The sequence below is a fragment of the Rhyacophila brunnea genome, unplaced genomic scaffold (assembly GCF_057557595.1).
Source record: "Rhyacophila brunnea isolate RB1 unplaced genomic scaffold, BYU_Rbru_1.0 scaffold_15, whole genome shotgun sequence".
Classification (NCBI taxonomy): domain Eukaryota; kingdom Metazoa; phylum Arthropoda; class Insecta; order Trichoptera; family Rhyacophilidae; genus Rhyacophila; species Rhyacophila brunnea.
Window position 1 is genome coordinate 8,062,373 of NW_028232806.1, and position 27,983 is coordinate 8,090,355.

The 27,983-nt window shown below is 34.2% G+C and overlaps 2 protein-coding genes across 5 annotated transcripts; both read left to right on the top strand.

Moving 5' to 3' along the window:
- The first annotated feature begins 1,063 nt into the window (after positions 1 to 1,063).
- Positions 1,064 to 27,652, top strand: LOC147074886 (uncharacterized). 4 transcript variants are annotated; one of them, XM_085943069.1, is made up of 7 exons: positions 1,064 to 1,190; positions 4,461 to 4,644; positions 4,756 to 4,885; positions 6,356 to 6,545; positions 18,187 to 18,297; positions 20,448 to 20,699; positions 26,652 to 27,652. In XM_085943069.1, the coding sequence occupies exons 2-7, from the start codon at positions 4,462 to 4,464 to the stop codon at positions 26,896 to 26,898; spliced, it is 1,113 nt and encodes a 370-aa protein (XP_085799195.1). In that variant the 5' UTR covers positions 1,064 to 1,190; position 4,461; the 3' UTR covers positions 26,899 to 27,652. The 4 variants fall into 4 exon arrangements, with proteins under 4 accessions (XP_085799195.1, XP_085799199.1, XP_085799196.1 ...); XM_085943073.1 differs by lacking the exon at positions 26,652 to 27,652 and adding an exon at positions 21,584 to 21,813; XM_085943070.1 differs by having other exon boundaries at positions 1,109 to 1,315; positions 4,452 to 4,644.
- Positions 9,262 to 10,539, top strand: LOC147074887 (uncharacterized). Its single transcript, XM_085943075.1, has 4 exons — positions 9,262 to 9,410; positions 9,701 to 9,837; positions 10,142 to 10,324; positions 10,416 to 10,539. The coding sequence occupies exons 1-3, from the start codon at positions 9,359 to 9,361 to the stop codon at positions 10,253 to 10,255; spliced, it is 303 nt and encodes a 100-aa protein (XP_085799201.1). The 5' UTR covers positions 9,262 to 9,358; the 3' UTR covers positions 10,256 to 10,324; positions 10,416 to 10,539.
- Positions 27,653 to 27,983: the final 331 nt, after the last annotated feature.

The following is a 27,983-nucleotide window of genomic DNA, read 5'->3' on the forward strand; positions in this document are numbered from 1 at the left end:
ATAGTATTTTGAAAAAATATATAGTACAGGAACATTTTTCGTCTTGAATCCTTTAAAATTATAGTATTTTTGTATATTTGGCGTAAAATTATAGTATTTTACATTTTTCGTGGAATCAAAATTAAAGTATTGTACTATAATTATAGTACGGTTGGCATCACTGATCGGCCACCAGTGCTGCCATATTTTCAAAGTAGATTTATAGTACAGAGACTCCAAAATTATAGTATTTGGGGAAAAAATATAGTACGCGTTGTCAACTGTTAAAAATGTATAGGTTTTTTGTTTCTCAGAAAAAAATAACCGAGAATTTGAGAAACTCCGAGACCCCTTCTTATTTAGGTACCCTTTTCGACCAAAAATGCTTACCGACGAATTCAAAAAGATTCATTTTAAACCAAAGTCAAGGGATATTTTTACGTTTTTCGAGCAATTTTTTTTCAATGTTCTCTAAATCTTCTTATATTGCGTACAAACGCACAACAAACAAACAAACGCACCAAAAAAAAGTTGGAGTTTTAACATTGGGTGATCCAGGTAAATGGACTTTCACTTTCGTATACATGAGTGACCGACAATGTTGCCAACCGTACTATAATTATAGTATTTGTACTATAATTTTGGACAGCGTACTATGTACGATATAAAAGAGGTATAGTACGCCCAAAATACTATAATTTTGAATATCGGGAAAAATATGTAAAAAGTACTAAAATTTCGAAATTTCCGTTCGACAATTTGGTGCAAAGTACTATAATTTCGCAATATAAGAAGATTTGGAGAACTTGGGAAAAAATGCTAGAAAAACGTAAAAAAATCCCTCGACTTTGGTTTAAAATGAAATTTGTTGAATTCTTCGGTAATCATTTTATGGTGGCAAAAGGTACCTAAATAAAAAGGGGTCTCGGAGTTTCTCAAATTCTCCGTTATTTTTTTCTGAGAAACAAAAACCTATATATTTTCAATAGATGACAACGTGTACTATATTTTTTCCCCAAATACTATAATTTGGAGGCTCTGTACTATAATTCCACTTTGAAAAGATGGCAGCACTGAAGCCATTTCAAATAAGTATATTAGTCTATGGTCATATTCATTTGTTATTTGTGTGTTGTGTCAATATCAACGTTTATCGAAAATTAAAATGTGCTTAGTGCACTAATATCGTTTAAAATCACGAAGATAATAATGTAATTATTATAACCTTAATTGCTGGAAATATTAAGTGTTTATATATGAATGATATTGAGTTGCTCTAAGTTTGTTTTATTTCCGTTACACTCCACAACAATCTTTTTAGCAATAATAATTACTAGCTGAGCCAGCTGGCTCTCGCCAGTCTGTCTCGCTAGGTCTTGCTGACAGCTTGGCGTCCTAATGAAATGATATTGGATTTTAATAAAATTGTGAAGTATGCAGAGACGGCGCCGTTTGGCATGTCGCTGATTTGTTACTTTTACAATTTGCAAGTCGTTACTGTCGATATAAATTTAGCGTCATATGTATAGTCTATTATGGATTTTGGCCTTCAGGATGTCATCTGATACCATCCCAGGCTGCTAGACCTAGCATAATACCTGACAATTTGATTGCGATTGAATATAATGTAATAGAAGAAGGTTAGCCATATAAAAAATAAATTTAAACTATTAAGTTATTTTGTTTCATTGTCTAAAAAAATGGTTGCAGCCATAGAATAATATTTAAAAAAAAAAAAAATTGAATTAAAATTTTAGCGATAATATGTTTCACGCTGCGGGACGTTCATATCGAAACAAATGTTGATAAAAGAAGAAACATATAGATCTGAGAGGAAGTAATTATTAGGTTGGAAAAGAATTCGTCCAGCAGTGTATTGATATAAACTGATTATGATAATGGCATTATAAATAGGTAGATTATGTATATTATATAGCGATTATTCATAGGACCAAAAAGAGTAGAATCGGCTTAGAGAAGCCTTCATCCAGCAGTGGATTGACCTGGTCTAATGATGATAACGATGAAATGAATATATTATATTGAAATATTTGATAAATGCAGCAATGTATATATGAAACAGGAATGGAATTAGTTTTGAGAGGCCTTCATCGAGCAGTGGATTGATCCTGGTTCATGATAATAATGACGATATAAATGGGTAGGTAAATTTTAATATCACCAATTTTAATAGATATAGCAGTTCATATGACCAATAGGATTATTGATACAACCTTCATCCAGTAGTGGAATGCGAATAAGCATAGTGATACATATTAATTCTTCTATATAACCACGCGAATGGAAATAATGGATAATACGACGTAGACGACTCATAGTGTGATTAGGGTATGAAATTATCATAATTCACTATTTTATTTGCTTATACGCACGCATGCATTTTACTAATATTATGTAATAAAATATTTACAATATAAAATGAAATAATATTATATACGTTGTGTAATAATTACCTATAGTAAATGTCATTTTTAATAATTTACCTCCCTAAAAATAATTATGTTTACGTTGTCTTTGAATATAAAAGTTCGAATAAAAATATTTTAGTCTATGTTTGTTATTGTAAATTATTGTAAAGCTGATAAAATAAATGACAGTCGGATAAATGTCAAAAAATGCAATTAATAAGATTCTGCGGTACAGTTCTGTTATGAGGTATTCAGAGGAAAACACATTTTGAAAATAGCCGATATGTTAGGTTTGGTTAGGTTAACCTAACAAATAATCCAGTATATCAGCTATTTTCAAAATGTGTTTTTCGCTTTATTCCTCATAACCGAACTGTACCAGTATGGACATAATAGGTTAACCGAGTGGCTAACATCCATTTATCGTAAACATAAAAAAATCTGTAGTAAATGTGCCGCAGAGGTGGACATGAGATTTTACAACTTTCTTTTTAGACCAAACCAAACCTAACCTGGAGAGTGAAAATAGTTAGTTTTAACACCACATTTCATAATTGGGGAAAGAGAATAATTGACCTCAATACTTATAATAAATAAATTTACTTCAGTGGGTCCAATTTCAAACAGTTTGAAAAATGTAACACTGATCGGTACTATCAAACATAATTGAAAAACGTGAGCAGAATAGTGCATAATACTATTATTTTAAATAACTTAATAATTTGAAAGTCAAGACAACGTACCTATCACAAAATATGTTATATATGAAATCCATTACAATTTAAATTCAAATACCATCGTTATACATTAATATATACATATCTACGTACTCACCGTAATTACTATATTACCAGATAAATAGAATTAGGTTGGAGAGAACTTCATCTAACAGTAGATTGATCGAGGATGATGGTGATTATAATAATGATTTGAATAGGTACCTAGGTAAATATTATCACAAATTTGATAACATAATTTGTGTACGAAAGGAATGGAATTACTTTGCTTGAACAGTTTGATGAAGGTTTGGATTGATTCAGGTTTTTGAAACCCACAATGACTGAGTGGCTAACATGTCGGCTTATAATGTCGTGGACCTGACAAATACATAATATATTGTTTTTCACGGTCTAAAAATATAATATCAGATATGAATGTGATCGTAAATAATATACGTCAAGTGTTGCACTAAAATAATGTCATAATGACCAGAAAACCAGAATGATGTTTTAAATCAGGAGCATATGCACTTACCTGTCGTATAACTTCATCAACAGTAGATACACAATAGGTATTTGCTTCACAACTTAAATTAGAATGGTGACGGTGACACATCATAAACATACAGCTGTCAGATTGATGTGACATGGTATACTTCGCCGGTAATATGAATCTAATATTATAATTTTATATTATCTAATAACAACTTCAAACGATTGAATGTATTATTAGGATAAGTATAGTGTTTTAATATAATATAGGTACACATGTATTAGGTAGTTTTATTTAACCTCTACTGAAAGCGTAATATTATGTTAATTAAGATCGCACCAAATCGCTTGATTGAGAATAATATCCGGATTAAAAATTCACTAAAACATAAACAATTCGCCAAATCACTTGATTGAGAGTAGTATTCGTTTCGAAAAGTCACCAAAACCTAAATAAACATATCTTGTTTCTAATACAAAGGCATTATTTATCATATTGTCATTACGATTGACGGAGTAGCCGCCATTTTGAAATATAATATTTTCAGTGTTGCAAACACATCGAAAAAATAAATTCCCTAATTAATATGTGTTGTAAAAAAAGTCACGTGCCGATCGAAAATCTATTGTAAAACAGTCAAAATAACCCTAAAAAACCCTAAAACACAACGAAATTTATCAAATTCCATACTTTTATACTTGAATAAAGAACGTTTCTCTACTGAATTTTTCATTTAAACCTATTGGACATGACGAATAAGTCACACAATCGCTCGCAAAAACGGGCACAGCTGTAGGATAATAATATATAGGAGATAATAATATATAGGAGATTCTCTAGCATGGAAACGGATCCGCTGAAAATTGAAAATGAAGAAGACAATCTTAGCCGCTTATCTGGCATATGCCAAGCTTGTTTGGCAAGCGGCAAAGATACTAACCTCAAAGATATGATGGAAACATATGTCTACATTGGCAAAATGGAAATATATTCTTCCTTGATGAGCTATTGCTTCTCCATAAACGTAAGCATTTGTTTGTCATTATATTTAAATCAAATTGGTAGTAATTTGACCCAGCTACGATTTCCATACCTGCAACCAGCAACCCCTGGTAATTTTTGTAAATGTTTGCAGGTCGGTGTCGAGGAAATACAATACGGGAGTTCTTACATGATCTGCGAGTGTTGCATTGATAGGCTCCGTGAAGCTGTAATCTTCAGAGGTCAAGTGGAGTCCGCTCAGGAAAGGATCAAGCTGTGGCTAGGTAAGATTCTTCAAATGCCTACAACCCAGGTTTGATAATGATTAACGTACAATTACGACATTTTATATCTCGTGTCCATCTGACATACTTCAATGTAGGGAATAAAATGCTTATATCTATTCATACAAGGTATTTATGCAGTTATCTAGTGATACGTATGGGTTTATGTCGGCATGTTACACTTTAATTGCAACCAGGTCTTCGAACCGCAACTGAACCAAAAACCGGAAAAACCTTTTTTTTGTCAGAACGAAAACCGGAATCGAACCGAAAAAAAATCCTTTTTCTCGGTTCAGTACAATATGTTCAAACATGCACATTAACATGATCTTACTCCCCACTTCACTTATCGTACAGTTGTCGTGACCAGGGAACTCCGAAATAATGGGAACTGAATTACATAACGGGTGTGGAGAAACAAGCAACCGATCTCGAGTGTGGAAGAATATGGGATAAACTTAAACATGTGTTAAGAATACACTTGTGTTTCGTTCTGACAACGTTTTCTGTACTGATGCTTATGCAATATTAGTGTATTTGAAGTTGCAACACACACTATTGCACGTCTATAATGTGTGGTTCATTTTCGTTAACACATTCAAAACCCTCCGTCAAAATTTAGTGTATTGAGAAATAGCCTGATCTGTTCTGTATAATCTGTTCTGTGGTCGCGACATATCTCAAGGTAATTCTCATAATTTATATAATAACTATTATTTTTAAAATTTATGGCTACATAACCATTGGTTTCGGAGCGTGGTGCCGGGCAATCACACAGGTACCATAAAATGTTCTAAATTATGGTAGAAAATAAAGTTTTAATATAAATAAAAATGTTCAAATATTAAAATAAATCACTCGGAGCTGAACCGAAATCGAAAACCGGAAAAACTGTTATTTTTTCCGAACAAAAACTGGAACCGAACCGATAGATATATATATTTTTTACTTGAACCGGAACTAACAAAGTTCAAAGGAAGCCCACATGTATTCAGCATTTCACATAAGATATAAAACTTGGATATAGGTTGAAGAACCTAACAAAACTTTGGTGCGGTAAAAAAAGGCGACGAGTGGGTTAGTTGGGCGCTTTCGGGGGATGCGTCCCGACTGGCGGCTACTCACCCTTGTATCCTTCGAGCCCCGCCGAGTCAGATATAATATTTTTCTTCCATTTCTGTCTATTACAGGATTATTGATGGGGGATTTAGGCGTTTATTATGTTATTTGGTCGTGTAAAAAAAATATTTTTAGTTATATTATTTTCATCCTAGAACCAGAGTGCAAAGTTATGTAGCACATACTTAAATAAAAACAATCTTAAATTAATCTTCCCAGTTTCCGTGGTTTAGAAATACATTTTCGCATCCGTTTACGTTTGCTATAGTACCAGATTAGTGTGATTAAACTTGTTTATTATGGTCCATCAAATATATCAATGTTGTTTCATATTAATTTTTGATTTTCCAGATCGAAAGATTGAGTCGCCGTCCCCGTGTTTTACACAAATTAAAGTGGAGCCAATGATTCAAGATACTGTAGTAAATGATAACATCGCAAGTTACAGCATTCCACATTTGAGCGATGATGATACAACCTTTTCGGACGAGGAATCCATTGCAGATTTACTTTCATCAAATGAAATTCCTCACCAAATAACGTAATTTAATTTTTGTTTACATACACTAATATAATCGTAGGTAAATTTTTTTATAAAATTATGAGCTTCGGTAACGTATCCGCAAGTTACGCCTAGTGTGCTCTGAAGAGTTTGCATTATGTTTTGGTTGAGTAGTTGCATTGTCACCATTCTTCTGTGGGGTGTGCATCGTGTACTGTTACCAACTAAAAAGTAAGTACCCTGACAGGCACACACGAAAAATGGTATGAGGAGTCCATTTCGAAAAATATCCATAATAATTTATTTAAAAGATCTGTAGGGTGAACACCCTGCCATCCAGCATGACTTGGCAGAAAAACATTTCTTCTTAACTATAATTATTATATCGCAACATTATATTGTTTAAAATCGCAAAACAATACTTATGGTGAAAAGACAGCTGATTTGGCAAAAGTGATATTAATTATTTATTTACAATTTACGAAACAAAAACACACACGTGACCAAGCAACTAAGAATCAAACACATTTCATTGTCATTTTTAAAATAGTAACACGATGCAGTTTTTTTCAATCTACAAAATGCTATACAAACATGTACTTTTAGACACTCTCAATAGCACTTGCATTAACTATATCGTGTCACATATGTTACATCACGGTATCGTATCACTGTTCATAGTAAAATATTATCTGCTTTGCTTTTCTACGGCGATAGTATTATCTGTTTTAAAATTTGATCCACTACCGTCGTTTATAGTAAATTCTTGCTCAGTCGTAAACTTCGTCAATTTACGAGCTGCAATACATTTATTTGAGTCTCTGCCAATCAACTCTCCACCCGGTCATCATCCTATCATTATTCCTACCCCATAGATCTACAAAATGTGAAGCTAGGGTGGTGTATTGCTGAGTCATGCCTAGTGTGGTCTGAAGTATTATGCTGTGTCCACACTGGCAACCTCATTAAATTTCACGATAATTATCAAAATTTGTTTGACCAAAAATTATTTTGGTGTTGCATTGACTTTTGCACGCCGCCTTCTGTGGGCCCTTATACTTTTACCTACCAAGAACTTATTTTTTTACAAAGAATCTATTACATATTGTGGATTTTTATGTTTAACTGTGTAACTTTCAAAAAAGGAGAAGGAAATTTGTGACAATACTGAAGACAACTTGCCAATACTAGATGAAAACAAAATAGCTGAATTCTCATCGATTGAACCTGTAAGGTGGGTTGCACATACAACCACAACCACAACATGTCATCTTTGTCAAAGTGGTTTTGTATTAGCATTCACAAAACACATGTAACTTTTCTTCCACTACCATACATTATTGACAATAATTATAATATTAAATAAACTCAAATATAAATTTTGGTATTCATACTTAATAAAGCTTGCCATGTAAAGCGATCTTTTCATTATAGGTGAATACTAAGTGATAGACTCGTTTTATAAAATAGAGATTTGTATTGTGTAATTGGGTCGCACCTCTGTAGACCAATATTATGCTTCAAATACATTATCATCACGTTATGTGTTGTCACGGTGACAAATTTAGTCTATGGTTTCGTCATTCCGCAGAATATTTTGAATTATCACTATCTATAAATTCAATGTCTAATACAGGAGAACCTCGACTTTCGCAGATAATTGGTTCCTGTAAATGTGTTTGAATGTTGAATGTTCGAAAGTAGAGGGAAGTAAAAAAAAAATTAAATTATGTGTATTTTAATGTAAATATAAGATGTTTAAGATGCGTTTAAGAGACATGTTTAAGTGGGGTTTGCGGGTGTATCCCTTAAAAAGTTATCAAGAGTTAGCTGTTTGCCACTCTTCTTTTTCTTATTTTAAATGGTAAATTATTAACTTTACAATATTGCTTAAGGCCATGCATTAGTTGAAGCACGGTCTAAAAAGATCGTTGCTAGGCGATGTGCGGATTGCGGGTCGCGGGTGAAAATGACGCCTGTCAAACGAAATATTATTTCTCATATAAATCCAACATACGTCCATTTTATGTTCTGTTTATTATTCTATTAGTATCAATAATAATATATTCATTGACATGTTTGCTTTTTAAAGTAAATGGGTAAAGTTTTTAGTCATCTTTACACGATTTTAGAATTAATTGGCCCGTCGCCATCACGCAGCAAAGTGACGTGCATCCGACTCCACGTTCTCTCAATGAATGCGAAGCAAGTACAAATTTTCGTCGCGCGTACAGTTGAACATTATTTGGCGTTTCACTGATGCGTCACCTTAACTGCTGGCACGAAATGTAAAGTGAACCAATCTTTAAATATTAACGCAGTAACCCAGGCTTTTTTATTTGATTACCGAATGACTGGAAGCAATTCTTTATCTTTCCCTTTCAATGCTCTGGGATTTTCTGGTTGATAAATTAACATTGGCATCAATTTTAAATCACCAGCTAAGTTTCCACCAAGAAGCAATGTCAATCGGTTTTTAGAAGGTTTATGCCCAGGAGGCCAATCCCCGTTTGAAGCACTACCGAAGTATGGTCAAAGTGAGTAGCAAACCTGCTTCATAATGCGATAGTGTGTTCTCTGACGCTTCCGCTTCGCCCTGTGTCCAATAATGCAACATTATCTGTACAACATTGCCAAAAATTGGGTGTACATTTATGATCGCTTAAGAGTTTGCATTATATTTTTGTCTATGCCCTCATCTGACGGCTATTTCGCGCACGCAAACACTTTTATAAGAACAGATACGTCGGTAAGTCAGATTTTATTTCAGATATACTGTGTCTCTTTTATAAAATAATATGTAGGAATCATAATAAAAGTGTATTTATTTATTCCTTTACAGAATTAACAAAATGTCAATGGCAAATAGGTGTCAGATGGAGCTGTTGGTAGACTTCATGGAAAGTAAGTACATAAAAGTTTTTATTCAATTTGGATATATTATAAACATATCTCGTATACTCGTGAGAAATGCACCCTACTAAAATTATGCCAACTTGTGGAGTTAACACAGTTCGAAACATAGCCTGTATCATTATTATGACATAATTATATGGTTAAAAGTGTTTAATTTGTGATGGCAAATTGTGTAATGACGTTTTTTGAGACTAAGAACCAAACCATAACCTACTGTAACTCAAACCAGCTTAACCGTAATGATATGGAATACTATAAAATTACCCTATTTTCCTTAGTGTATCCTGACCTCGTCGCAGGAAGGCTTACCGGGCAGTTCACCAGCCTCGACATGGAGAGGTTGTGGAAAGAACTGTCGGAGCAGTTGAATGCTTGTGTGGGTGGTGCTACTAAGCCACACAAACAGTGGAAAAGGGTGATGTACTATTTATTACTAGTATCGGTAGAAATTATTATTGATTTAAATATAATAGACTGTGTCAACAACCTACCCAATATTATTTTACAAAATATCTTACTCTCAATATAAATCCACCATAGGTAGCTATAGATAGCAAGTTTAAGTAAGAAATGTTTAATAATTTATTCTTCGACTATCAGCTTCTTTCATAAATTAAACCAGGTCTTTTGGAAGCATTCCAAATGTCACTGCTGTGTATAGTACTAAATTGTTAGTAATATTGTTGAAATGGAAAATTTTTAATTATTATTGTTTACAGGTATGGCAAGACACGAGGCACAACACGCGGGCCAAAATGGCCAAAATCCTGATCTCCCAGAGGAAGACAGGAGGCGGCCCGTCCTCTAGAATCCGGCTGTCTGCTCTCCAGTAGCGAATTATGGCTCTAATACAGCCATTTACAGTTCCTGGGGAGCAAGGTAGACAGGGCAGTTACCCTAGGGTAGGTCTTTCATAAAATTCTATATTGATTAACAGTATAAAAGGATTCACCAGTCGCATGTTTACTTATGATGATAACATTTAATTCACAGATACCTCAGGAAATTTTGGGTGGCGTCAGTGCCCCAACATCGGTGCCACAACGGTGCATTAACTACCCCGGCAACAGCATGGAGGTGGCACTCACCTCGACCCCTCCAACAAACACTACACTAGACGTAACATATTATTCCAAATCATCAGATGCAAACATGTTGACAACCCCCAAATGTGCAATCTCTGCGACACCACGGCTCACGGCTCAAACTGTTGCACAGAAGACAGTGCTGCCTTCACAAGAGCCCATGCTGCTACACGTGAAGGCAGTGCTGTCTTCCCAGCGACAGTGAGGGCTTGCAGGCTCTCGTTGTCACAAACTTCTGTGGCAACGCAGACAATGGTTTCGGTGCCCCTGAATACCATCCTAGAGATGTTGGCACTCAACATGGCTGCGCTCAGGTCAGAGGTTGTGGCACTCAACGCTGCAACCAGGTCTGAGATGCTGGCTCTCAATGCACAAGTGTTATTGCTTGGTGCTAAAATAGATAATCTGGGCAATGCACCGTAACACTCCTTTGGGGTGGTTGTCGCTATTTCGGGGGTTTCACTGAATTATAATTACCGTGTTGAGCCGAATATAAAATAAGATTTTACAGCATCGTGTATCTCAATATAAGTGATCCTTGTCACATTTTAAACCACGTATGATTTCACCTGTTTACAATCAACTGTGAAACATTATTTTATATTCGTCTCAAAACAGTTTTTTCATATAAATACTCAAAAGAAATCCATTACAAAGTATACATATTCATGTCAGTATCCTTACGAAAAACCAATAATTATTTGCTTAGTTCTGTTTCAATGCAGTGATTTTTCCAGCCTTATCTTGTGTGTTATTATAATAAGTGTCTTGAAAATTTGCAAATTTTATATTTGCAAACCTATATTAAATTTCATATTTTGTGCGTATAATTACTATGTATAATAATTAGTCTATATAATATTTCTAAGGAATTGTTTAATGAGTGTTTATGTGTGCCAGCATGGTGTATTTTGTTTGATATTATAATAAGTATCTTGAAAATTACAGATTTTATGCAAAACTACATTAAATTTAATGATTTTGTGCTATTGATTGTATATAAATCATTTTTTGAGACAGGATGAAATAAAATTCCAAAGTATATTGAAATAATCATTTTTTTTTATTGCTTTCATATTTCACAAGAATATTCAAATATTTTAAAAATATTCTAATATTAACATAGAGTATCAGAATCATAGTTTTGATTTCGAAGTATGTGTCCGATGCATATCGTCAATAAGATATGAAAACCTCGTAACTTCAAATTTGACGATATTGAGTTTTTTTTACTTATTTTATAGCCATTTTGATGAGCTATTAAGGCGTCTAACTCATATGTAGTATTTATTTATAGTTACTGATAGATACTTCGCTACCTTATTTCCAGGTTATTATTCCATATCACATTTTTTAGCAAAATGGCTTTTTAATGCTATTTTGTTTTATTTCCAGAACTCTGTTTAATCTATTAGTCAGAATACAAGAATTATGAACGGATTTGTCGATATCTGCGATTCTATTTATTCTATCTCCAATTTAAAAAAATATTTTCATTTCCAGACTGTCCTAATTACATTGTTTAAAAAATGTTCATTCCATGTTGTTCCATTGCACGGATGTTGTCATTTCTGACCAATAGCATCAAGCATACTGACCCACGTGACGTCTTGAGTTTGAATATCGATCGAGTAGTATTCAACATTGATTATTGCATTTTTGTGAGTGCTAGTGGAGTGGCGTTTGCTATTAATAATATTGATATGAAGATATTATTAGATATTATTGACGTTCAGGAGATGACATTGCCAGTGCCATTATTCTTATTATTGCTGATGTGGCAAAACAAAGACCAGAAATTAACAGAATTATATTGTGGTCTAATGCATGTGTGCTCCAGAGCCATATGAGTTCTGCACTTTTAGAATTCTTTCAATCTCCTGGGAACAATATAATAAAAATTTAATGGAATAGAAATTTCAAGAATCTGGCCACAGCCCTTTGGCTATATTACGAGGGATTATCAACGTGAAGTCAAATAAAAGTAAATTGAAACACATTATGTGAACAATGTAACCCATATATTATAAAAACAGCCAAATATTCGATCCAAATATAGTAATACCCAATAATACTCGTAGATTTAATAATGCATCACGAGTTATTCATACGGCTTTACCAGTAACCAAAAAATTGACAAAAAAGCGAATAATATTCACTCTTGTATTCTTAGTTGTAGTATTTAAAAAAAATTACTTTGGGAAAGTCTTTTTAAACAACATGTCGTGTGATATGATTATATTAGAGTAATTTAAAATTTCCTATTTTTTCATGTATTTTTTATCCAAATTTTATTGTACGGCGTACAATGTCTTGTTTCTGAGTGTATAATCTTGAAGGTAGGTACACCTAATTATAATTTAGAATTTTTTTTTATATAAACTAATAAACCATAATTAAATAATCCATTTCTATGTTATTATTACTCCGTACCACAATATTGATTCCAAATATCTCACCTATATACTGCAGATAGAACAATTTATGTATAAAAATATATTACACTTTGTTCCATCTCCACCAAGGCAATTTGTAAACTGGGTTTTTTAGATTAAAAAATGGCATTAATTAGATTGGATCTTACATGTTTGTATTCACAATAAGTTATTCTTTTATATGCGGAACACAGTTTTTAATATATATATATATTGGTTGAGCATTTATTTCGATGTGAACTTTCAAATTGCTCTCCTGAGAATTTTACTGTGACAGAACAACCTGGAACTGATAGATACTTGATAGATATCAACACGCTCTATCGTCTGGTAAAACAAGCTTCGTCAAATTCATTATAATTCTTCCGTAATTTTATGATGTCACTACGTGTTAAGTCGATATTGAATATATTATTACTGGAAAAACGCTATAAATAACTATAACGCTTTTGTAAATCAATATCTATACTGGCAAAACATGATATGTCAACTAACGATTATGTATTTGCCAGTAGAGATTGGCGCGTGTTCGCATTGACCGAGTCATATTGGGCGGTCATTTAAGACAATGCATTGTGTATAGTTTAGTATGTCGTGGAACTAGTACTAAAAAAATGTGTTTTATTTGTATTAATAAAGTACACTGATATTAAATCACCATGATTTAAATAATGTGAACATTCCTGACTGTAACCATTTATGTACCTATTTTGGTTTTCATAAATAAATTTTTTGATAAATAAATGATTTTATACAATAACAAACATGTTTTTTCATAATTATTGAAATATCCGACAAACTGTTTTTAATATTTTCACATTAATTCCAAAATTCTGCTGGAAAAAGACGCTACGTGATGCCATTTTAGAAACAAACAAATAAAACTATGTATTAATATAACAGAAAAGGTTCACTGTTACTTAATCGTAATCATAAATCATTGATGAATCATATAAACTACTTGTCCTAACAATATTATTTGTAGTTAATTGTATTTAACCTTAAATCCTAGCAGCCAGTTATCCATAAAGATTACAATGGAATTTATGATTCGCTATTTACATGGATATTTTTTATCCAATTTTGCTTAACTGGATGGCTGCCAAGAACGTCTTAAGACGGGCACTTTTCCGTGAACGCCTTGGATGTACCACTTTAAACGGGATTTCACTAACGTAAATCAATTATTTTAAACATATAAATATGTTGAACACACAACGACGTATATTGGGAATATCGTCACATACTCAGAATTGAAACAGAATCTGTTTTAATACGTTTTTAAAAAGATATATTTAGAAAGTTTTATTTTGGTATTATTAGTTATAATTTGAATTATTATTTTATTGTTTCATTATTTTTTCCATCTCCTTTTTAAAGATTATTAAATAAATAAAATGTCCAAAATGTATTTTCTTTTCAAAGATAATAAAATATTATAACTATTTCAACGCTTGCATTCTGATTATGAAAATAGGTATTCTCATCCAAATATAATATATCAATCACAAAGACTAAAATTACATCGGTATCCATGAATTATTTGTTATGAATATGACATAACTTTAAAACCATAAATGCATTAACCATTTACACTCCGTAAGAACAACACGCGGCACCTCCTCCCCGTAGTTTGCCAATCTTGCAGCATCACGTGGATTATGAACGCCATTGAGAACACAACCTTGGGACGACAGCGAGTTCTGTAAACTGTAAGTTTATAACGATTGGTAAAATAATAAAACCTAGTTATGACGTATCAATTAAGTTGAATTTGTGTCATTGTGAAAAAATGTCAAAATTATTCCTGGCAAGTAATATTCATTGAAACTTCGAATGATATTAAGTTAGGTATAATGATTCATTAGAAACAAATTTCAAATTTCCCCAAAAATATTTGAATTGAATCATGCTAGGTTAAACAATATTATTTTACGTACATTTCTTAGCGCATGAGGCGCTGCATTATCCGCCCTCTGATAGCCCTCGCTTCATTCAGCAGGCCGTTTCTCGATGCGCCTTGCGTCTTCTCAGGCAGGATTCCCAGAGACTTCATGGTCGTCTGTGTAGATGGTGTGTGCTGGCAAAGCGACTGAATAATCTATGCACATATTATGCAAGACAACACTACTATTTATTATTCTAATCGCCTTCTCAGGGGTGTAATGAAGTACTCAGTGTTTAAGCAGCACCTCCCATCTTGCTTTGAGTACTCCATTGCACCTTTCCACGCAACATCTGGCTGAAGTTTGCACTGTATTGTAGTGTTGCTCGATTTGGGTTGTAGGGTTATGTATTGGGGTCATAAGCCACGGCAGATGGGGATAACCACTGTCACCTGAAATATATAATAGGAAGATGTAGAGATATTCACTTTCCGGTGCAAACATAGCATATGAACTTCCTTAATGTGGAGGGTAACGTAAGAGACTGTTTTGTGGAAACCAGTGATCAAATAGATGGGTAATTGAATACTCGGTCAGCAAACTTACAAAAATCTTTTTTTATTGTGGCTTCTACAATAAATATAGATAGAGAACCTATTTTACATACCAAGCAGCCACGTCGTTTGATGTTGCCTATGGACAAATTCCATGACACTCCCAATTTCAGACATTTTCCAGATGTGAGCGTCATTGGTGCTGCCCGGAAACAGTGCATTTACGTTTAGAATGCGCAACTTTGTATCACATACCTAACGAGAAAGGAGATTAAATAGGATTAGACAAATTTATGCAATATTTTGATTTATATAATATTTTAATTAATTTGAATAGTTAACTTACCAATTGCACATTGATTGAGTGATATAGTTTCCTGTTCACGTAGATATATTCCGGGCAAAGAGGATCATTTGCAGGTGGAGCTACGATTGCCACATGCGTACAGTCGATAGCCCCACATACACCCGGGAATCTGTATTTGTTGTAAAATCTAAAAACAAGTAAACATTAATTTTTTTTAGATTTGGCACAAATGATAATTTATGTGTAGATTATTAATTAATTTATATACTCACTCTTGTTTTATAGGCTCCAAATTGTCAGCAGGGAATATCACCCATTCGTTCAACAAATGATGATCAATGGCCGCCGTCACTTCTTGAACGGCTCTGCTGACAGATGCTTGGCTAATCATCACTGTCTGCTCATCGCCGACACCCGTTTGATAATTGCCAGTTGCTAAGAACCGAAGTGTAGCTAAAACCTACACATAAAAACAATGTTAAGGGACAAACATTTAATATTTTTTTCATTACCTATATAAATAGACATCAAAGTTCACCACTCGCCTTAGTTTCGAAGCTTAATGCCGATGATCTGGTTGGAGGTGGCATTAATTATTCCAACCTGGTAATTAATCGATCTGCCAATGATTTCAATAACTGGAATTGTTTCACAAACGCGTTGTCGATCATTTTGAATGCATCCGTCCGATTACCGAATCTTTACTGCGAGACTTCCATTTTGGGGACATAAAATAACCTAAAATATGGTAATAACATCATATTTAATGAGTATTTACCCGTTAACATTGCGATATAAAACGTACGTAGATAATTAAAAGAGAGAAACGTCTCCATTATTAGAATATTCAATACAAGATACAACAATATTTTACAGACAAACTATTACAAAATCACAATAAATACCTCCTTAAATGAGAATTTAAGCACAAAATAATGCTTTTAGCGGTAATAGTTATGTAAATGTAAAACAATAGATCAACAGCCTTCTTCAATATTACGTACGATACGAATTAAAAATCTGACGTTTATTATGCCAAACGGAGAGTTGCGAGGGCCCCTACCGCCGAAGCATGTGTACTTCAATGCATACTGTACTGCACCCCGGCGGTTGAGTTTTCGTATACTTCAGTTAAAGTAGGCTAGCGCAACCATTGCGCAACCGGTCATAGTGCTTCATTCGGGGATTGGCATCCAGGCATACACGAAAATGGTATGGGGGGTCCATTTCGAAAAATATCCATAATAATTTACTTCAAAGATCTGTAGGGTGAACACCCTACCATCCAGCATGACTTGGCAGAAAACCATTTCTTCTTAACTATAATTATTTATGTCGCAACATTATATTGTTTAAAATCGCAAAACAATACTTATGGTGAAAAAAGACAGCTGATTTAGCAAAAGTGATTAATTATTTACTAAAATTATTTATTATTATTTATTAAAAACACACACGTGACCAAGCAACTAAGAATCAAACACATTTCATTGTCATTTCAAAATAGTAACACGATGCAGTTTTTTCAATCTGCAAAATGCTATACAAACATGTAATTTTAGACACTCTCAATAGAGTCACGCCTAGTGTGGTCTGAAGTATTATGCTGTGTCCACACTGGCTTGCTGGCAACCTTATTAAATTTCACGATAATTATCAAAATTTGTTTGACCAAAAATTATTTTGGTATTGCATTGACTTTTGCACGCCGCCTTCTGAGGGCCTTATATACTTTTACCTACCGAGAACTTATTTTTTTACAAAGAATCTATTACATATTGTGGAATTTTATGTTTATCTGTGTAACTTTCAAAAAAGGAGAAGGAAATTTGTGACAATACTGAAGACAACTTGCCAATACTAGATGAAAACAAAATAGCTGAATTATCATCAATTGAACCTGTAAGGTGGGTTGCACATACAACCACAACACGTCATCTTTGTCAAAGTGGTTTTGTGTTAGCATTCACAAAACACATGTAACTTTTCTTTCCCTACCATACATTATTGACAATAATTATAATATTAAATAAACTCAAATATAAATTTTGGTGTTCGTACTTAATAAAGCTTGCCATGTAAAGCGATCTTTTCATTATAGGTGAATACTAAGTGATAGACTCGTTTTATAAAATAGAGATTATTGTGTAATTGGGTCGCACCTCTTGTAGACCCATATTATGCTTCAAATACATTATCATCACGTTATGTGCTGTCACGGCGACAAATTTAGTGTATGGTTTCGTCATTCCGCAGAATATTTTGAATTATCACTATCTATAAATTCAATGTGTAACAGTGCCAACTCTAATATATTATTAAACATACATAACTTGAAAACATCTCACATAATATAATTATACCCACTAGAAAAAATCATAATTGAAAAAAAAAGCTTACTGTGACAGCACATAACATGATGATAATGTATTTGAAGCATTAGATGCAGAGTTATGTGCTGTTGGATTGATAGTTTTATTTCATTAATTTTTTCCAGCCAAACGGCGGTAGCTGTAAAAGAATCTGAAAGTGAAACTAAACGCATAATGATTGAATTGAAACCTGGCATATTGCATTATCATATAAGCCGTCAGGAGACCCAATGCAGGTATGCAAAATTAAGCAAAGTAAACGACACATTAACTCAATTTATTATGTTCAAAAATTATCTAAAATGTCCAGTTAAAATACAGTTGAACTTGGTTATTGCGAGGAAGATGGGACCGACTGAATTTTCTCATTATAAGCGTTAATAGTTATATCAGAGAATAGGTATTATTAAATGAGCGGTCACATAACACAAAAAGTCGAAAATAAAAAATCTGAAAACCATCGTAAAAATCCCCGAAACAAGCATGGCATTCATAAACTACAAAAGTTGTTCATTGTAATGAACGCTGGTAAGGTACCTACTGACTTCACAAACCTTGGATTTTTTACTTATTTCAACCATATGCATGGATACTTTTTCGATATTGTCAGCGAAAACACCAATTAGGTAGGTACTTAGACACTTAACTAGTGGCATAAACATAATCCGATCCCGGTGGCATCCTGTCCGGTCGGATTTTATTGCTTAGGGTCGAAATGTTTTTAAACGATCGACACATTAACAGTTTTAAGAACATTTTTGATGATATTTTAGCTCGGTATATCCGATAAGTTGCTCGTTATAAAAGTGAAAAATGTATGGAAAAAATCATAAACTAAAACGAATTTTTCCTCATTACATCCGAGATCTCGCTATATCCGTGATCGTAAAAACCGTGTTCGACTGTACAATTATTCACTAGAATATCTGAAACACAAATTCTCTTCAAAATAGTCTCATTGGGATTGCAGACACTTCTTCCAACGGTCCTGCCATTGTTGGAAGCATTTCATTTCATTTATTAAAGTGGATAAGTTTCAAATCCAATTAAGTCTCAGTGTGTGTGACATGGTGAGACAGAAGAAAATTTTTGTGTGACGGGGTGCTTGTAAATGGCGGGTCACATAACTATTATCTGGCGGCACAGTCCCGAGTAGATGTCCGCCAAATCAGCAGACTCCGCCTGATATTTTGTATGCAGGCAGTTAATCATCCTGGGAAGTTAACTGTCGGGCATGATGTTTTTTAACATGACCGCTCATGTATGCGTTAACCGAATCAAATGTCGTTGAGTAGTACTGCAACATATTTTTTTAAACACGTCATACTTGATTCTGATCGGATTCTTTTGGAATCAAGTAAGACCCAGTGCTGTGTGTTATCAATTAGTTCTATCAAACTAGTTAAAATAGCCCTGCTGGAACGCTTCTTTGGGAATGGAGTACAGTTGGGTTGCCGTTTTCCGTATAATGTTTTATTGACGTGCAGCCATACTTGAACCGGTGTATCACTCTGTGGCATTGTCATTAACCCCTGCTGAACCATCCAAATAGTATCATCCAGAGTGATGCAATAATGCTACTCAAGTTGTATGCATCTGTATTGATACCGGCCTTTCTCCGTCGACGAGAATGGTGAAGGCCGTATCACTAGCAGGCCAGAAGCGGGGTGTAATTGAGAGAAACGCACGTTGTGGTTGCTGGCAGTTTATTATATCACTATGCAGGGTATTGTCGTTGGCGGTGGGTAGTGGCTGTTAGCTTGAGATCTTGTGGCTTGGGATGCTGCCGACGCCGTCTTTTTTCTGGCTGGACATGCTGTGGCTCGGGATGCTTGTGGCTTCGCGTCCGAGGCGAGAGAGTCAGGGCTTGCGGTTTTTTTGGCGGGAGATGCTGGCTGGGCTGGAGATGATTATCGCTCGGCGTCCGAGGCGAGAGAAGAGATTCTGGCTGTTCAGCGTCCGATGCGAGAGAGTCCGGGCTTGCGGCTTGGCGATGCGGTCTTTTTGGCGGGAGATGCTGGCTTGGCTTCGCGTCCGAGGCGATGCTGGCTGTTCGGCGTCCGATGCGAGATAGAGATTTTCGCGCGCGTCCAACTGTCAGATCTCGGCGTCCTGTTCGTCTGTCGGTCGCGAACTTCTCTGTTTTACCGACGGATTGACTAGTGGCGGCGCGAGCGGCCGTTTTCGACGGACCGCGTCTGTTTTGGCGGGAGCGTGGACGAATTTGAAGTTCGTATTTTCAGTGGAGGTAGGCTGTGGTGTTATGGGAAAGTTGATGGTTCGGTCCGTCCTTTGAGGTGGTCTCCTGTGGGAGATCTTCATCCGGTATCAGTATCATTGGCCCAACTGTATTGTAGTATCAATATCTGCTTATTTGTTTTTTCAGAGTCTGCCGAAAAGGATTCGCTAAATATCATATGTTGCGCCGACACTTTTATGAACACCTCCCAGACATAAATTGTGAAAAGTGCGAAAACACCTTTGAATCTGGCCAACTCAAGATATTTCTGAGTCACTGGGACACCCACTTTCCCGACAAACTGTACTCGTGCCCTGTGTGCGATAAAGAATTTGGGGGTTTACTTAACAGACTTAGGCATGTGGAATCTTTACACAGCGAACGACCAAGAGCACCCAGGTTAATATGAACATATAATATGAAATATGAAAGAGAACATGAAAAGTCATTAATTTAATTATTGCAGGTCAAGCCATACTGACAACATCCTAATTAATTAAAATTAGTTTATCTTTTGGTATCCTATTTTCCCATTAACACGTTGGCTGCCCAAAAAATATCGCGTGCTTTACAGAGAACCTGAAAAATACCTACCTTTCGAAACCACAAAACTCTATTAAATATTAGAAACTATTAATATATTTTATCTCAGTTCTGTCGCTTGCAATGTCACTTACACAAAATACATCTGTGTGCGACATGTATTTGCATTGTTTACCTACCAGATATCGAAACACGTGCAGTATTTATTGATATCGCGCCGTGTGAAATGCGCTAAAGGCATATTCACACTAACATAATATTTTGCGTTTACAAAACACACAGTATGATATTACTTTGAATGAACGTTGGAATGCTAGATTCACATTTGTTTATGTACATTTAAAAAAATCTGTAAAGATACATATAAATCGAGACAAAAAAATATTATGACTTGTATATCGACCTTTAATCGGCAGAACAACGTAAGCGACAATCTATAAATTTTAGAGGAGAAGGTTTTTTTTTAATTACTTCCGTAATTAGTTCCAAAAATGAATTCTGTTAATGTGGTTAATAATAATTGATTACTGCCTATACGGAAATTATAAAACAATTGCATTAGTGCTTTTAGTTTTCGAGATAGTGGCGGTAACGCTGTTTTGCTTATGTCTATGACGCGATATTTTTTCAAGACATGTCACTTACGCTAGTCCTACTGTCACCAGAGTAGGTACAATATTTGGTTAGTTCTTAAAATTATGCCTTTCGTAATTCACCAAATTTAATTTTGAACATTGAAGGAATGCAAGTAGCAGCGAAAGATTTCCTGTCACGGAATTATGCATATGACATGATGACCTAGCGTTGGAAATGATGGTGGGTCATTCTGATAGTGCCCAAACTACTCTGAATATAAATGACTCAATCGTCGCATGAATGGAATCGACCGGCATCGTAGTACGACCAGTGGATCTATTCTATACTTATCGACCGCTAAAGTGATAAAGAGATAGATATTATCAAACTTAGGGTAGGTTTGTATAAAAGTATTAGTACTACAACCAACCTATTGTAATTGTTGCAATAAGTGCTAATTCAGATAAATACAGAATAGACCCACTGGTAATAGAAAATGTATTTCTATCAATTCAATGAAAGTTGAATTTTTCATAAAATAAGATAGCATAGCCAGTGTTGCCCGGTTCTTATTCTGACCAATCACAGTATAATAAATCCTTTTCCCGCTTTGTCAGTCCTATCCAAAGATTTGTGCACGATTGCGGAGATCTCATTACTGCCACGCTTACCATCAGTTTCACCCCATAAAAAGCAGTATCCATTATTTGTTCCACTTTCGTAGATACTTTCATTATAGTATGCGTATTTTCGAATATAATATAAATTTACGGTTTTATCTTGGGGAGTGTTTAGCACCTTCTCGAGGTCAAAACTTGTGCACAAAACGTCATTGTGATTTTTACTATTGGCCAGATCATTAAAGAACATCTCATTGCATTTATCCTTTACGGTAAGGGGACATATTCGTTTCAATTAGCCGAAGTCTCTCGTCACCAGACATATTTTTTACTTTCTCGCAAAAAGAACACTATTATCTTTTTTGGTAGATGAAAACCCAAGTTGAACTTACTGTCTATTAAATACGTTTCTGAAAACATTCTGAATCACGGCATTAGTGGATTCATTCAAAGAATCCAAATTTTCAGTATAAATTGTATATACATTTTTAACATTTCGAAAATCTACAGGAAGATACTATTCTTCGTAGATTATTCCGACAGTAGTGAGATGGAACGGCGGGTAATTATTGTTTAATAAACTCTATTACCAGGTTTATTTTATCTCAGCCAGTTTTACTGGACGGCGCGAGCTTTCGTCTCAAATCGGACGGACTACTGAATAAACCATAATGTAGCTTACACTATCAAATAACGTTGGTTACATTGTTTTGCTCTACTTTATAATTCGATACAAGTTAAAACGCTAAAAGGCACAGACCCTAAAAAAATGCCACGCGAATGAGATCGCGCTGTAATATTTTTGTCACTTACGCGCTAGGTGATATTGAACAGTTCTCAATTTAAAACACAATTTACCAAAAAGTGTCGCTTACGTTGTTTTGCCGATTAAGGTTCGATATATTTATAGAATAAATCTGTGTGCGAAAGGAAGAGGGCGATGAGTCTGAAATTTGGTAAAATGAGTTGAGTATGCAAAACTAACCTTAATGCATATATGCGTAAAGCAGAAAAGGGACCAGTCGAATTAACGCCGCTATGTAAGTAAATTTTGTATATTAACAATATGCGATGATTTATATTTCGTAATATTTCGAAAGCATAAATGCGTTGAATGTAATCATCTCGCAGGGAACTTTAGTTTTTGTCACAAGCCGAAAGGAAGACAGCGTTGAGTCGCGACAACGCCGTATTGCTTTCGACCATTGGCTCTGTTCACACCAGTTCGAGTTAAACGTCATCGAGTCATCGCTATTTGCTGTTCCCGATTTTAGGCTGTCAAACGTTAAAGTTGGTTATTGTTCTATCTACAGTTCATTTTTGATAGTAATAATATACTTATTACTATGTCTCGTGAAAGAATCGAATTAATCATGAGGCGTGCGAAGGAAATGTCTCAAAATAATACAGGTAAGTAAACGTCATAACATAACCTCGATATTATTGCAATCATTAAAGTGATGATAATTCTTTAAACCAACAATTTCAACAAATATTTAAATTTACTCAACAGTGCTGCACATATTATCATTAGCATTATTTTATAGTTTCAAATTACATTATCATCTTCCATTAGTACAGTCATAATGAATTGATTTTTGAAGTGATAGTATTACAAGGAAGGTTATTTTAGGTACCTATATTTATCTTTGTTTACTATTGATTATGTTTGTGTTATTGCAGTTACTAAATTGGCTACTAATTATGATATACTGAATGCTTCTCGGACCAGTAGTCTTACTGAAGAACAGTTGAAAGTAGCCCAAGAAATAGAAGCTACGATGCCATTTTCTGATTCAGGAGATAATAATTTAGCATTATTATATTGTTTTAAATTACAATACTATATTCCATTAGTAGTAAATGACATGCAATGGGTGAAAGGAATTGATTTTTTAAGTACTTGTGTAATAGTATTTCGAGGAAGAATGCTTTATATATCTTTATTTACATTGATTGTAAATTGCAGGTACAGAATTGGGTACTAATTATGATATTATAATTAATGCTTCTCGGAGAGAAGAACAGTGGAAAATAGCCCAAGAAATAGAAGCCATGATGCCATTTCCTGATTCAAAAGATAATAATGAAGGTAAATTTAATGGTATTAAACAACTATGCTATTTTAGAGAAATATCAAGACTACTCGAGGATTATTCAATTGTTTAAGTTGCGGAGATTTGTATTCACTATCAATAGGTAAATGATTTCTTAGTACATCGACCAAAACACAAGCACTTCTACTTAATGAAAGTTCGAGAGACCGAGAGACTAGTACAATCTAGTTAAAAATTGTACGAAAAAAGATAATAATTTTGTAGTTAAAGTAATGTACAACGACATGTTTTAGATTTTGCCTGTCTTTTGAAGGGTCCATCCAACAGGTGAAGTGGTTTCAATTTAAAAAAAAAAGTGCCGAGGCTAATAACATCCTCTTTAAAAATAGCCTGGATGATTTGCAACAATTCCAGTCAATATCTTTTGGTCGCCGAGGAAGGCATGTTATCCTTGAACCTCCTAAATGTTACAGTGGTCCAGTGCAAATTAATAAGGAGAAGAAAAAAGATCTCAGTATTCTACATATTTAATCGATAAAGACTCATGAGTTTTGCTTGTCAATCCCAGATAAATGTACCATATATAAATCCGGATAATTTTCATGAAAGACTTGACAAGTAGTAGGTATTATGTCTAACTGTGTCAAATACGTAACTATAATTTACAATATAAAGTAAAAAATAATATAAAATCATATGTCCTAGTTATTATTTCTAACTGCTGTCAAATATGTAATGCCGCAAAAGAGTGCGACACTTCGTACCCTTGTGGCACAGTCTCAAGAGTTCCGTCGTCGTGGCCGGTCCTCCCTCACCCTGCAGCGGTGCTAGAAAAGCGATCTACGCGCTGCAGGTCTGGAATGGCGGGAGGCGCAAGAGTTGGCGATGGATCGAGGGAAGTGGCGCGATCTTGTGCTTGCCTTATTCCCCAACGCTGGGTCGTGACAGGTTGAAAGAAGAAGAAGAAGATTTACTATGTAAATGTATTAAAATAAAATGATATGTCCTTTGGTTTTATTTTTAACTATCTATCAAATTTATACATATTGTTTCAAATATAAATGTATTAAAATAAAAATATTTTTTTATTAAATAATAACTTTAATCCAGCTACGTATATTCTATGAAAGTACTAAACTATTACATCTTACACCTGCAATAATAAATGCCAGATTACATTATTGACATTATAATAATCCATATGCTCCGTCTGGAGGGGAAAAATAATTTAAATTGTCACTAAATGATAAAAAAATAATAAAATCACACCTTTTGTACCTACATGTCAAAAGAGATAAGTTGTCAATTTATATTCTTTGTTAAAAAATACGAAAGGAAGAAAGGGATATGTCAAAAAAATATAGTAAAATCCATAACTATTGAAAATCTGATAAATTTATGCCATAGTATATCAATTTTAATAGACAAGTGCAAAAAAAAATTTCCAAAAAAATTAATATTTTCGGTTTAATTACAATTTTAAGAATATTCTCAAAGACGCAAATTTTGTTTTGCCTCTCCTGAAAAGTACCGATTTTCGACTCATCGCCCTCTTCCTTTCGCACACAGAAATGTCTGTTTCACTCTGACAAAAACTAAATTTGTTTGTGATATAGTCGAAAACAGGGTTCTAAACACAACCCAGGTTTATTCAGGCAATCAGGACAATGGAACAACGAAGATTTTCGTTGTTTGGTAGTTAGTATTCCAGCAATGTTTACACCTTCGCTTCTTTGTGTTTCCTGCACTATTCTTTTCACAGAAACTTGGTAAGTGAATTTTTGTTTTAGGCTGTTTTGGCAAGGTAAGCGGAGGTGGGCCAAGTAGTTCTCTAATTACCAATAGTCTGAAATCGTACAAGTACATTTTTGGATTTTCGGAATTATATAGATAATGCGCATTCAAAAGTATAGTTTGTAATAAATGAATGCCCAATTTTTTGTACCACCTTATAGTTTTACGTTGACACGGGTAATATGCCAACATCTGATTATGATTCCACTCATATAACGGTTGCACTCAGTAAACATTGTAAGCAACACATGAACACGGCTGCCGTGACCGACGCGGGGCTACAATTAATTGTTATATGGACACGGGAGCCGTGTCCGACGCACCAAACGTGTTAACACGTTCTGTGTGTCGAACACGGCTCCCGTGTACATACAAATTTTGTAGTCACGCGTCAGACACGGCAGCCGTGTTCACGTCATTATTCCAATTCATTTGAATGAAAATTTTACAGCTTGGCTACAACACTTGAGAAATATTATCAGCGTGAATAAATACGCTTCGGTATACATCAATATTTTGTCGCAGTCGGTTGTTGCGAATGTTTTTTTATGACTTGTTCATATAGAGGCCCATGTACACACATGCAAACAGAATTCGTATGGTGATCGAAATATTATTTTTTGGCAGAACATAATATATGTCAGCTGTAAATTGTATTTGTTGAGTGTTTTATTTTTATCACATGGTTATACTTTTTCTAAACTTTTTATTAGTGATATTGAAAGTGTCATTGTTTGTATAATGTCCCTGTATGATTTTAGGCTGTCGGTGATTGGAACTTTAGTTGGCCCACCTCCACCTACCTTGCCAAAACACTCCAGAATAAAAATCCACCTACCTAGTTTTTGTGAAAAGGATAGTACAGGCAATACGAAGAGACGGAGATGTAAATATTGCTGGAGTAGTAGCAAAACTCGAAAAGCTTCCCTGTTTTGTTGTCCCGACTGTCCGGGTAAGCCTGGCTTTTGTTTAGAGCCATGTTTCCGGTCATTCCATGAGCAAATTTAGTTGGTATCACAGTGAATCGTTATAATATATATAAATCCATGTACCGTAAAAATTAATTTATATGTGCGTTATCGAAATTTTCAAAATTGTATACTCGTGAATAAAACTTCCATAGAACAACATGAAGCCATCGTATTTTTATTATAATCATATAAACTTTTTTGCCATATAAATATAATCACTGTTTCGGACTATTTCATAAATATACGTAATGTAAATAAAGTGAATTGTGAAAGTATATCGTGTACCTAGTTCAAGTTATAAAACTATCACAGTTTTTTCGTGAATAACAATTCGGGGTTCTAGGATCATAAGGGCGAAACTACAAAAACACTACTGAGAAAAATGGTAAAATAGTTTTTATTGTTAAAAAAAAACATTTTCACACTGTAAAATAACAAATCGAAAATTATCGATTTTCAATAGCGTATATCTCGGAAACCGTTGGGAATTAGACAAATATGTATAGAAATATTTTTATAGGAAATTTAATTAACCTTCATTTTTATTTGAAACATTTTTTTTCTACATGCACCGTTTCCGAGATATAAGTGAAAAACCAAAAAATGGGACCTTTCGATCCCCCTCCCGCCTTAAGCTCACCTCCCATGGGTGGGTACTTTTAGTATGTTTACCTACTAACTACTCCTAACAAAGTCCTGAAGTCAAAAATTCTCGCATATTCCATGCACTCTACAATGTATTCACTGACTGGACTACAATGGGTATAATAAAGTTAATGAGGCATATTAGCAATCAAGTGTTTTCTTTATAAACATTTTTATTTATTTATTTATTTATTTATAAAAAAGAGTATTACGGCATTACAGCTTTTGGCCAATGCGCCATAATACATAATACATACAAATATATAAAAATATCTTAATTACAAATAACAACTAATATGACAAGATAGTGCAAAAGACAGCATGTGTAAATATTAAAGAAATATGATAATATATACAATTATAAATTTATCCTATTTAAAACGTCTACAAACATTATATAATTAATAAAAAACAAATCAACCTTTATGGTGCCATCAAATAAGCTAATTGCACGATACACAGCATCATGAAACATAA